Below are 12541 nucleotides of genomic sequence, written 5' to 3'. Positions count from 1 at the left end.
CCAGGTCATGACTTGCCAGGTTGGGCCATCCATGAGAAGGAAGACAAAGACCTGTTCAAGCAGACCTGGAGATGAGCCTGGAAGATGATGAGGAGCCAAAAGCGAACACAGAGACCCTGAGGGGCCTGTGTCAGAAGCAGGCAAAGACCTGCACTAGGGTATCCCACCCTGATTTCAAACAAGTGAAGGGTTTGTGTGGACGAATGGAAGACCAAAGTCTGTCGGGGGTAGTGGAACTGGAGCCATATTTCCTAAGACAGGCCTTGGTGCACTTTTTCACCCATGCCAATTGCCTGCACAAACTTGCCTTAGTGCTGAGTGAGACTGGAGGAGTCCTGGGACAAGAAAGAAAAGAGCCATGCCAAGTTGTGATGCAAGAAAATTTTATTGATGTAGAAGAGTGAAAACTCAGGAGCAGACAGTGGGACTGAGTTGGTCTGGGTTGCGAGCAAGGGTGACCATCAGCAGAGTAGCATTGCATGAAGATTTGGCCAGAGCATCAAGGCCTTCCAGCCCCACAGTGGGAGCAGCCCACCAGACGTGACTGATACTCTCTGGCTTGGGAGAAGGAGTTTGCAGCAGAGGGGACTGGAGAGACCCAAAGGGGTCATGCCGAGCAGGGAGCGGGAAAAAGAGGACAGGGAAGTTGGGCCATGTGTGCAGGCAGCCCAGGCTGGGCCCTTGGCTGCTGCCTTGCCTGGTGCCCTGAGAGCAGGAGCTGGAAGTGCTGAGCCCCTTGGAGAGCCTTGGCCCCGAGAGGCGTCCTCAATGCCTGAGATGTGCTCCAGGGAGTGGGTGGTTGGTGTCAGGGCTGGTGCTGAGGGCCCTCAGCAGATGGAGCCGCCCCTTCTGCCGTAGCAGCCCAGGCCTCCCAGGCCGTAGCCAAATCCACGGCCATAGCCAAGGCCGTAGCCAAAGCCACCAAATCCCCCAGAGATGGGCTGTCCCTGCACACTGAGTTCAGTGCCCACGGCAGCCGAGGAGGTGGATCCGACGGCGGTGCTCTGGGGGAAGGAGGTCATGATGGGTCCTGGCAGGGTGACCAGCACAGGGGAAGGGTTGATGATGACACGGGAATCCTGGCATTGCAGGGCACAGGGCTCGTTGCAGCTGTTGGCCAGCGGGGTGGGTCCGCAGGGACTGCAGATGTTGTTGCAGGCCATGGGTGTGGTGTGGAGGGACCCTGGGAGAAAAGGGGTTGAAGCAAGGCAGTGGTGAGGGGGTGTCAGGTGGGAAATGTCAGGAGGGAAGGGAGTGTGGAGGCTGTTGTGGGTCTGTGGGGAGGCCTGAGGGCTGCTGAGGCTGGGGCTGAGCATGCTGGAAGTGAGCATCCGAGAGGGCAGGATCAGGAGGGTCAGGGGTTTGAGGCTCACCTGGTTGTCAGCAGGAGGAGAAGGTCTGAGGAGAAGTGTGTGAGGGAGAGAGGCTCTGGGCCGGCTTTTATGCTGGTCGTGGAGGGCTGGGACAGCCTTGTCCCATGGCCTTAGGGCATTTTGGAGGCAGCAACCCTTGCCTGGCCCAGCCTAGCATGAGGTCATGAGCTGGGGAGTGTTTTTCTTTGTGATGTTCTTCAATTCCATGTCCTGCTCTGGAGTACTTGTCCAGCTGACCTTGGTGGCAATTTTCATGGGTTGGTCTTTGGAAGAATTTCGTTGTCAGATGCGTGTCAGGGAGGAATGAATAAACAACCAGAGCCCTGGAGATTTGCAGTGTCATCAGTGAGGTCATTTTGTGGCACTCATATCCTGTGGTTTATCGGTGCCTTGTGAAGACCTGGACTCTTTGTGCCACTGCATGTCCATCAGTCCTTGTGTTGCACCCAGGAATGCTGAGGGAGCTGCTGTTGTCCTGGAGAGGTCACTTGGGAACAGCTTGGAAAGATCCCAGTGCCCGGGAGCTGTTGGTGATGGATTAAAGAGAGCTCTTGGCCTCGTGTCTTGAATGGCCTCACAAGATCTGGTAAAAGAGAGGCTGTTCAGGCTGAACCTGTTCCATTTTTGTGGTCCACTTGGATTTCTCAAATTTTAATTTCAACATACTCTTACGTGTAAAGTGTATTCCTTGACCTCATTCAGAAATCCAATAACAAACAACAAATCGGGCCCGATCCCTTTGTTCCCAGGCTGCTCTGTGGAATCAATTCCCTTATTCCGCATTCAGGCCACCAGGTTGCATAATTATTTATATCCTGAAAATCCTAATATTGTGTTCCTGTGGGCAAAATCCCAGTAATTGCTACCTGATGGTCAGAGTGCTCACCTTTCCCTCTCTGTCAAGATGTTGATGCATCTTTATGGAAATCCACAATTCCATGTCCTTCCTTGAGGCACTGTCCTTGTGACCTTGAGGGCAGCTTTTAAAAGTGAGTGATTGGTATTTGAGGGTTAGAAGCATCTGAGGGGATTTGGTCTGAAGGTGAGTGTAGGTGAGTGAATAAACAACCAAAAGTTCTGGGAGGTGTGGTTGTCATCTGCAAGGTCGTCCTGTAGCACTGGTGTGCTGTGGGTTTCGAGTGTGTTGTGAAGAGGAGCCCCATTCCCCCCCAGCCCCGTCAGGCTGCTCTGGTGTTTGCAGGTGTGTTCCCTCACATTCCATGCCTTCCATACTTTGATCCCATCTAGCTAAGTCTGACACTACACCTGATCTTTCCTGTTGACTGTGAGAATCTTGGTGCCCCTCTGGCCTTTAAGGTTTTGGTATCTGGGGCCTTTGGGGTCTTTACTGGGGCTGAGTGCGAAGGGGTGAGGCCACTTGTGAATGTCAGAATGAGGATTTGGAGGTTGCCCTGGGTTGTTGGAGGAGAGCATTGCATGATCCTCAACAACCAGGCAAGTCTGGCTCGTGTCACTGCCCAGTGTGGTGGCCTGAGAAGGATCTGAAGGGCTGCGTCCAGAGGCTTGTGGTTAGCATCCCAAAATCCAGATGGCAGCAATTCCCCAGGGCTGTAGCCCAGAAGTTGGATCCTTTTGACCTGCCCCAAGAACCTGAGTGTCCCTGGACATCTGCTGGAGCTCAACAAGGACATCTGCCAAGGGCTGTTTCTTGGAAGGAATGAGGAAGTCATCCCAGGTAGAAAGGAATATGTGGGTATCAATTGGAAAAATTGTTTTCTTTTCTAAAAAGCCTTTGTGGTTGTGGTTGAGAAGAAATGGTGCAGAAAGTGTCCCTGTACCCTTGTGGGGAAAGGGACCCAAGGTTCCAGGGCAGGATTTGGAAAAGTTTTGGGATGAGGTAGTGGATGGTGACGGTATTTGCTCAGCACTGGTGAGGTCCCATGTGAAGTGTTGTGGGCAGTTCTGGGCTCCCCAGAGTGAAAATGAAGTCCATTTAGTGAATCTACACCATTTCAAGGCCTGAAATTATCTAAAGTGGCTGGGGGAGCTTTCCTAGAGGAGAAGCTGAGAGAGCCAGGATTCCCAGGGGACAAGGATGGACAGGAGGGTGTGCAGATGTGTCATCAGTGTGTGCAGATCCCTGATGGTGGGGAATGAAGACAAGGGAGCCCCCGCTGTTCTCAGCAGTGCACATGTGCAGGGCAAGACAGCAAGGGCACAAGTGAAAAGAGATGGAGCTCCATGGGCAAGGAAGACAAGAACCTTTCATTGTGTGGATAATCAGAGATTGGAAGAGGTGGTGGAGTCTTGATCCTGGGAGAGCCAAATCTGAACTGTCCGTGGTGCTGTAAATTCTGCTCCCGTTGGTCTTGCTTGAGCAGGGCAGTTGAAGCACTTGCGCTGCAGAGTTCCTGCCCAAGTGGTTGGTGTCGTTTATCTCTCTGCTGGAAGGCTACAGGAGTCATGGTCAGGAAGAGAGTTTGTCACGTGTGCACTGGCCTGGCGTGACTTTTCCATTTTTGTGCCAAGGAGAGAACTGTTGTGTCAAAGCCTTTGGTGTAGCAGTTTGCCAGGTGTGTGACATGTTCTGCAAGATGTCCCTTCCTCTGCTTCCTATGTCAGAATTTGGTTTTGGTTGTTTTGACTTATATGTAAGGAAAAGTGCTGCTGCCCTGTTCCAGAAACCCTCAACAGTCTGTTAAACTCCAGAATGTGCTGGGTGAGAGTGCAAGACCATTGGAATAAAAAACATAAGGAGGCGTCCCAGGTTTGATGCAAGAAAACTTTATTGGTCCAAAAGAACGAAAAGTCAAGGGAAAGAAGTGGAAATATTCGGATGAGAAGTGCGAATAGGATAACCATCAGCCACGACGCTTTACTTGCAGGAGCTGTTGCCAGAACCTCGGGCTGGTGGTTGGTGTCAGGAGTGATGCTGAGATCTCTCAGCAGATGTAGCCGCCCCTTCTGCCGTAGCAGCCCAGGCCTCCCAGGCCGTAGCCAAATCCACGGCCATAGCCAAGGCCATAGCCAAAGCCACCAAATCCCCCAGAGATGGGCTGTCCCTGCACACTGAGTTCACTGCCCACGGCAGCCGAGGAGGTGGATCCGACGGCGGTGTTCTGGGGGAAGGAGGTCATGATGGGTCCTGGCAGGGTGACCAGCACAGGGGAAGGCTGGATAACAACGCGGGAATCCTGGCATTGCAGGGCACAGGGCTCGTTGCAGCTGTTGGCCAGCGGGGTGGGTCCGCAGGGAGTGCAGATGTTGTTGCAGGCCATGGGTGTGGTGTGGAGGGTCCCTGGAAGAGAACAGGTTGAAGCAAGGCAGTGGCATGGAGGTGCAAGGGGTGGTGATGGAAGAGGACAAAGGAGTGTGGAGGCTGTTGTGGGTCTGTGTGGAGTTGTGAGGGCTGCTGAGGCTGGGGCTGAGAGTGCTGGAAGTGAGGAGCCAGGGGTGCAGAAGCAGGAGGGTCAGGGTCTTGAGACTCACCTGGTTGTTGGCAGGAGCAGGAAGAGAAAGCGTCAGAAGTGTGTGAGGGAGAGAGGCTCTGGGCCGGCTTTTATGCTGGTTGTGGAGGGGTGGGACAGCCTTGTCCCATGGCCTTGGGATATTTTTTAGGCAGCAGCCTTTGCCTGGCCCAGCCTAGCATGAGGTCATGAGGTGGGGACTGGTTTCATTCATGCAATTCTGCAATGTCATGTCCTATTCTGGAGTACGCGTCCAGCTGACCTTGGCGGCAATTTTCATGGGTTGGTATTTGGGAGAATTTCATTGTCGGATATGTGTCAGGGAGGAGTGAATAAACAACCAAAACCCTGGAGATTTGCAGTCACCAGTGAGGTCATTTTGTGGCACTTGTGTCCTGTGGTTTGTGGGTGCCTTTTGAAGGCTGTGACTCTTTTCTGTGCCACTGGATGTCCATCAGTCCTTGTGTTGCACCCAGGAATGCTGAGGGAGCTGCTGATGTCCTGGGGAGGTCACTCTGCAATAATTTTTAAAGGTCTCAGTGCTTGGATGAAGAAGGGCTCTTGGCCTTTTGTCTTGAATGGGATCAAGAGCGAGGATCTTGAAAATGAGAGTCAGTTCAGGCTGGACTTGTTTCAGCATTCTGGTTTGTTTGGATTTCTGAAATTTATATAACAGCAGACACTGCCACATAAAGTGTATTTCTACACTCATTCAGAAATCTAATAACAAATTGTAGTCCAATCCATTTCTTGCCGTGGCTGGTGCGTGATGTCAATTTCTGCGTTTTGCATTCAGGCCATCAGGTTTCATAACTTTTATCTTATAATTTTAATTTTGTGTTTCTGTTAGCCAAAGCCAGTAAATAATAAAGGAGGGTCAGCAAACTCCTCTTCTCACCTCTGTCATGGGGAGGAAATATTTTTGGAATTTTGCTACTCCATGCCCAGCAAGGTCACACTGTGGGGTCACAGTGCTGTGCTCAGGCAGATGAATGGAAAGGAAAAATGGTGAAGGATTAAAAGGATGAGACATGTGAGAAGAACAATTACTAACCCACAGATTAGTCCACCCTTTGGCCATGTACCCTTTGCCGCAAAAAACTTCAGCAGTCACCAGGACAGGATTAGGAAAAGAAATACAAGTGGGTTGAGGGCAGCATCCATCCTTTTGCCCAGCGCTGGTGAGGCTCCACACGTGGATGAAGGATATGGCCATGGTTGACCAAGACCAGTGGAGGAGACCATGAAAATGATAGAACAGGAGAATCCTGAAAACGAGAAGCGGAGAGAGCTGGGAGTTCTTTCAGGCAGGAGGCAAGGATGCACACGGGACATATTCTCAATATGCCATGGAATGACTTCAGTGATGACTTCCCAGTTCTCCAAAGCTTTGGTTGAATCTTCTACATGTCCTGATATGTGCAATCACTAACAGGATCATGGCCACTAATTCTCTCCATAAGATGTGCTTCCAAGGTCAGATGGACACTGCCTCAAGAGAAGGACATGGAGTTGAAGAGACGCAGGAAGAAAAACACTCCCAAACCTCATGATTCACCAAGCTGGGGCAGCAAGAGCTGCACCTGAAAATGCCCCAAGGCCGTGAGACAAAGCTGTCCCACCCTGCCAGGACCAGCATAAAAGCCGGCCCAGAGCCTCTCTCCCTCACACACTTCTCCTGACTGCTACTCCTGCTCCTGCAGACAACCAGGTGAGCCTCAAATCCCTGACCCTTCTATCCCTGCACCCCTGGCCCCTCTCTTCCAGCACGCTCAGCCCCAGCCTCAGCAGTCCTCACACCTCCCCTCAGACCGACAACAGCCTCCACACTCCCTTGCCCTCCTGACACGTCTCCCCTTGCACCTCCATGGCCCTCCCCTGCCTCACCCCCCTCTCTTCCAGGAACCCTCCACAACACACCCATGGCCTGCAACAACATCTGCACTCCCTGCGGACCCACCCCGCTGGCCAACAGCTGCAACGAGCCCTGTGCCCTGCAATGCCAGGATTCCCGCGTCATCATCAACCCTTCCCCTGTGCTGGTCACCCTGCCAGGACCCATCATGACCTCCTTCCCCCAGAACACCGCCGTCGGATCCACCTCCTCGGCTGCTGTGGGCAGTGAACTCAGTGTGCAGGGACAGCCCATCTCTGGGGGATTTGGTGGCTTTGGCTATGGCCTTGGCTATGGCCGTGGATTTGGCTACGGCCTGGGAGGCCTGGGCTGCTACGGCAGAAGGGGCGGCTCCATCTGCTGAGGGCCCTCAGCACCAGCCCTGACACCAACCACCCGCTTTCTGGAGCACATCTCAGGCATTGAGGACGCCTCTCGGGGCCAAGGCTCTCCAAGGGGCTCAGCGCTTCCAGCTCCTGCTCTCAGGGCACCAGGCAAGGCAGCAGCCAAGGGGCCAGCCTGGGCTGCCTGCACACATGGCCCATCTTCCTGCTCCTCTTCTCCACTCCTGCTCTCCATCACCCCATTGGCTCTGTCCAGTCCACTCTGCTGTAAACCCCTTCTCCCAAGCCAGTGATGTCTGAGCACCGCTGGTGTGCTGCTCTCACTGTGGGGCAGGAAGCCCTTGCTGCTCTGGCCAAACCGACTACAAGCAAAGGACCTTGGCCGATGGTCGCTCAACTTCCACCTCACACCAGCTCCCTTCCAAGGGCTGCTGATGACCTCCCACTCTTCTTTTGCCTCAATAAAAATCTCTTGCCTTGCAACCTGAGATGTCTCTTTCAGCTTTTATTCTGGCAAAGGTGCGCCAACCACACTTGGCACAAATCCATGTGTCCACCAGCCATTTGTGGAGGCTGCAAATTGCATCACCACCTACCTTGGAATTGCTTCTGCAGTTCCATTGCCTCCCAGGACACCCTGGCACACTTTGTGTGCATCACAGAGAAGAACCGCAGTTGCTTAATCACAGGCCTGGGTATACTAATGCAGGTCTACTCTTGATTCTAGCACAAGCCCCTCATGGGAGGTGTGTTCATTTTGGCTGGACATCAGGTGCTCCAGGCCCTCTTCATCTCCCAGGCCCATCTTCAGATCCCCTCTAGTTGCTTCATGTCTCTCTTATTTTCAGGTCCCAGAGTTGAACACACAACTCCAGTCTCACCAGAGCGGAGCAGAGGGGCAGAATCCCCCCCTCACCCTCTGCCCATGCCGTGGGTAGGAGCCCAGGACACGGGGAATTTCTGCTCAGCTCATTCACGTCCCGGGGCATGTCCACTTCTTCATCCACCAACACCCCAAGCCTTTCTCCTCTGGGCTGCTCTCAATCCACTCCTCGTCCACTCTACAGCCATGTTTGGCATTGCTCCAAACCAGGTGCAGGACCTTGCACTTGGCCTGGTTCAGCTTCCTCAGACTGACAATATCCCACCTCCCCAACTTGTTCCAGCCCCTCTGAATGCCATCCTTTCCCTCCACACAACCACCCACACTACTTGTCAGCTTGGAGTGCTCCCTGGTTTTGCTGATCATCCCACTAAATCCCAGTGCACAGATTTCTGACAATGATGCAAAATTGTAACAATCCCAACATGAGTCTCCAACGGTCACCACTCACCCCGTTCTCCACACAGGGACATTGACCACAACTCTTGGAGTGAGACCACCCCACCCATTCCTTATCCACCAAATGATCCAACCAACATCCACATCTCTCCAGCTTAGAGACAAGGATGTTGTCTGCCACAGGAACAAAGGACTTGCACAAGTCCAGGGGCAGGATACTGGCACCTCTTCCCTCATCCACCAGGGTTGGGATGAATCCCAATTCATCAAAGCTGCTGCCAAGGTAAGATGGGCACGGCCTCGGGAGCGGGATATGGAATTGCAGAGCTGTGGGAACCACAACATTCCCAAGCTCCTGACTCACCAGACTCTGCCAGGCAAGAGCAGCTGGCCTGAAAAATGCCCCAATGTCATGAGAAATGGCTGTCCCAAACCTTCAGCCCCCCATCATCCTTGTGGCCACACTCTGGTCATCCTCCACCAGAGTCTTGTCTCATTCCCAGGAACCCCGAGAATAACAGAGATCTCCAATATCAGCAGAGCAGAGCAGAGAGGCAGGATCTGCTGTACATGAACAGGAACAATCCCAGGCATGCATGTTAAAGGGCGGGTGAGGAGGGGATTGAGCCCAAGGAGGAGCCCTTGGCGTGGTGGTGGATGAAGTGTTGGACATGCCCTGCCATGGGAATGCACCAAACACAAACCCCGCTGTGTCCTGGGCTCATCCCCACAGCGTGGGCAGCAGGTGAGTAGGAGGGAATTCTGCTCCTCTGCTCCACTCTGGTGAGACTGGAGATGTGTGTTCAGCTCTGGGACCTGAAACCAAGGAACACATGGAGCTGCTCAACCTGAGCTGGAGATAGCCCTGGAAGACAATTATGAGCAGGAGCAACTGTTGTCCAGAAAAATTAAACACAACGCCCCAGAGGGGACTTTGCCAGAGGCAAGGATAGACCTGCATCAGTGCATCCATGTGTGTGTTTCAATAGCTGAAGGCTTTGTGTGATAAAGCACTGGAAGGGCAAAAGTGTGTCAGTGAGTACCAGAACCGTAGAAATCATGCCTAAGAGTGGTCTTGGCAAACTTTATCCCCCATCCCAGTGGCCTCCACAACTCTGGTTTTGTCCTCGGAAGAAGTTTGGGAGAAGAAAGAAGGAGTCATCTGCGGTTGTGATGCAAGAAAATTTTATTGAGGTAGAAGAGTGAAAACTCAGGTGGAAGGGAGCTGGTCTGAGATGGAAGGAGGGTGACCATCGGCCGAGGCCCCTTCCTTTCAGGAGGTTTGGCCAGAGCATCAAGGCTTTCCTGCTCTGCAGGTGGAGCCACCCAGCAGAAGTGCCCGATGGTCTCTGGCTTGGGACAAGGGGTTTGTCCAGAGGACTCTGGACAGAGCCAAAGGGACCATGCAGAGCAGGGAGTGGGAGAAGAGCAGCAGGAAGAGGGGCCATGTGTGCAGGCAGCTCGGGCTGGCCCCTTGGCTGCTGCCTTGCCTGGTGCCCTGAGAGCAGGAGCTGGAAGTGCTGAGCCCCTTGGAGAGCCTTGGCCCCGAGAGGCGTCCTCAATGCCTGAGATGTGCTCCAGGGAGTGGGTGGTTGGTGTCAGGGCTGGTGCTGAGGGCCCTCAGCAGATGTAGCCGCCCCTTCTGCCGTAGCAGCCCAGGCCTCCCAGGCCGTAGCCAAATCCACGGCCATAGCCAAGGCCGTAGCCAAAGCCACCAAATCCCCCAGAGATGGGCTGTCCCTGCACACTGAGTTCAGTGCCCACGGCAGCCGAGGAGGTGGATCCGACGGCGGTGTTCTGGGGGAAGGAGGTCATGATGGGTCCTGGCAGGGTGACCAGCACAGGGGAAGGGTTGATGATGACGCGGGAATCCTGGCATTGCAGGGCACAGGGCTCGTTGCAGCTGTTGGCCAGCGGGGTGGGTCCGCAGGGACTGCAGATGTTGTTGCAGGCCATGGGTGTGGTGTGGAGGGTTCCTGGAAGGAGAGAGGGGGGTAATGAAGGGGAGGAGGGCGGGGTGGGAGGATTGGTGACGAAAGAGGGTGAGGGAGAGTGGAGGCTGTTGTGGGTCTGTGTGGAGGCCTGAGGGCTGCTGAGGCTGGGGCTGAGAGTGCTGGAAGAGAGGGTCCAGGGGTGCAGAGGCAGGAGGGTCAGGGGTTTGAGGCTCACCTTGTTGTAGGCAGGAGCAAGAGCCGAAGGATTCAGGAGAAGTGTGTGATGGAGAGAGGCTCTGGGCCGGCTTTTATGCTGGTCCTGGAGGGGTGGAGCAGCCTTGTCCCATGGCCTTGGGGTATTTTTTAGGCAGCACCTCATTTGTGGCTGGTGAGTCATGTGGTGGGGAGTGTTTTCCCTCCCACAATTGAGCAGTTTCATGTCCTGCTCTTGATTCTGTGTCCAGCTGACCTTGGCGGCAACTTTAATAATTTGGTATTTGGGTGGGTGTGATTGTTCCGTGTGTTTCTGGGAGGGCTTAATAAACAACCAGAGCCCAGGAGATGTGCAGTGTCATCAGTGAGGTCATTTTGTGGTACACCTGTGCTGTGGTTTGTGGGTTCCTTGTGAAGACTGGGATTCTTTTCTGTGCTGCTGGATGTCCATCAGCATTTGTGTTCTACCCAGGAATGCTGAGGCAGCTGCTGATGTCCTGGGGACGTCACTCTGCAATTCCTTGGCAAGGTCCTGGTGCCTGGGAGTTCTTCGTGATGAATGAAAGAGAGCTCCTGGCCTTGTGTCTTGAGTTGGATTGAGAGACAATCAGGAAAACAAGAGCGTGGTCAGGCTGAACTTGTCCCCATGTTTTGGTCCAATTGTATTTCTCAAATTTACATGACAATGTTCTCTGTCATTTAAAGTGTATTCCTTGACCTGCTTAGGAAATCCAGTAAACAACCAACAAGCCATTACTCGATCCCTTCTTGCTGTGACCTCAATTCCCTTATTCCGCATTCAAGCCAGAAGGTTTCATACCTTATGTTCTAGAATTGTTAGTATTTCATTCCTCTGAGCAAAACCTAATAATTACTAACGGACACTCACTGTGATCCTCTTCCCTCTGCTCTCATGGTTCCGGTGTGTCTTTGTAAATTCTGTCATTCGATGTCCATATGACCTTGGTGGCCGCTCCTAATTCTTTTAATTGCCAATAACAGTGACTGATTTCTGCTGTTTATGGTTAATGTCAGGGAAGGTGAAGATGTGGCCCAAACTTTGGAAAGCTGAGGTGTCATCATTTAGGTCACCCCGTGGCCCTCGTGTGCTGTGGATTTTGGGTGTGTTGGAAAGAGTTGCCCCCAGTCTCTCTCAGCCCTGTTGGGCTGCTCTGAGCTCTGCAGCTGTTCCAAGTGTTTGGTGTTGCCCCTTCCATTGCATTCCCTCCTTCGTCTCATTTCCCCAGTGTGGCCAACTCTGATATTAAACCTTGTCTTTCACGTTGGTCATGCTCTTTGGGTTTCTCTGTGCTCCTTTTGGCTTTCAGATTTTGATATCCATGGAATTTTGGTCCGGACTGGCTGAGGTGTGAGGTCACTTCTCTGGGCAATATCTGATTTGTCAGAATGAGGACTGGGTGGTTGTACAGTGTTCCTGGAGGTGAACATTGCAGGATCCTCAAAAAACACCCGGGCATGTCCAGGATGTATCAGTGCCTGGAGTGGTGGCCTGAGAAGGGTCTGAAGGGCTGGGTCCAGGGGCTTGTGGGCAGTGTCCCAAAGTCCAGATGGCACAAAGTCCCCAGGGCTGTAACCCAGGAGTTGGATCCTTTTGGCCAACCCTGAAAACCTGAGTGGTTCTGGACATCCTCTGGAGCTCAGCAAGGGCATCAGCCAAGCCCTGTTATTTGTGGGGACAGTCATCCCAGATGGGATGAAATGTCTGAGTGTCAGCTGGAACAATTCTTTTCTCCTCCAAAAAAGCCTTTGCGGTTGTGGTTGAGAGGAAATGGAGCAGGAGTTGTCCCTGTGCCATGGTGGGAACAGGGACCTCAAGTGTCCAGGGTAGGATCTGGAAAAGTGTTGTGACCAAGCAGGGAGAGGTGGCTCTTGCTGTGTGTTTAGCACTGGTGACGTCTCATGTGGGGGGTTGTGGGCAGTCGTGGCCAGCCCAGAGTGAAAATGAAGTCGATGTGGTGAATCCAGACCGTTTCAGGGCCAGCAATATTCTACAGGAGGATCTTTCCTGGAGGAGAGGCTGAGAGAGCTGGGACTCCCAGGGGACAAGGCTGG

The 12541-nt window shown here is 53.2% G+C and overlaps 1 protein-coding gene and 3 pseudogenes across 1 annotated transcript; 1 reads left to right on the top strand and 3 right to left on the bottom strand.

The window, feature by feature from the left end:
- Positions 1-827: 827 nt before the first annotated feature.
- Positions 828-1163, bottom strand: LOC136300676 (feather beta keratin-like). The gene has a single exon (XM_066203239.1). The coding sequence runs from the start codon at positions 1161-1163 to the stop codon at positions 828-830; it is 336 nt and encodes a 111-aa protein (XP_066059336.1).
- Positions 1164-4276: 3113 nt separating this feature from the next.
- On the bottom strand, positions 4277-4939 carry LOC136300960 (feather beta keratin-like; annotated as a pseudogene).
- A 1451-nt stretch (positions 4940-6390) lies between these two features.
- On the top strand, positions 6391-7059 carry LOC136300950 (feather beta keratin-like; annotated as a pseudogene).
- Positions 7060-9941: 2882 nt separating this feature from the next.
- Positions 9942-10609, bottom strand: LOC136300942 (feather beta keratin-like; annotated as a pseudogene).
- Between the last annotated feature and the right edge of the window lie 1932 nt (positions 10610-12541).

This window comes from Chamaea fasciata, unplaced genomic scaffold (assembly GCF_029207755.1).
Source record: "Chamaea fasciata isolate MVZ Bird 193981 ecotype frontalis unplaced genomic scaffold, bChaFas1.0.hap1 SCAF_1, whole genome shotgun sequence".
In the NCBI taxonomy this organism is placed as follows: domain Eukaryota; kingdom Metazoa; phylum Chordata; class Aves; order Passeriformes; family Sylviidae; genus Chamaea; species Chamaea fasciata.
Note: the sequence above shows the minus strand (reverse complement) of the source record. Positions and strands in the feature narration are given on the sequence as shown.

Excerpts from the sequence above, each read along its gene's own strand:
- LOC136300676 (XM_066203239.1), bottom strand. The coding sequence starts at position 1,163 with ATGGCCTGCAACAACATCTGCAGTCCCTGCGGACCCACCCCGCTGGCC.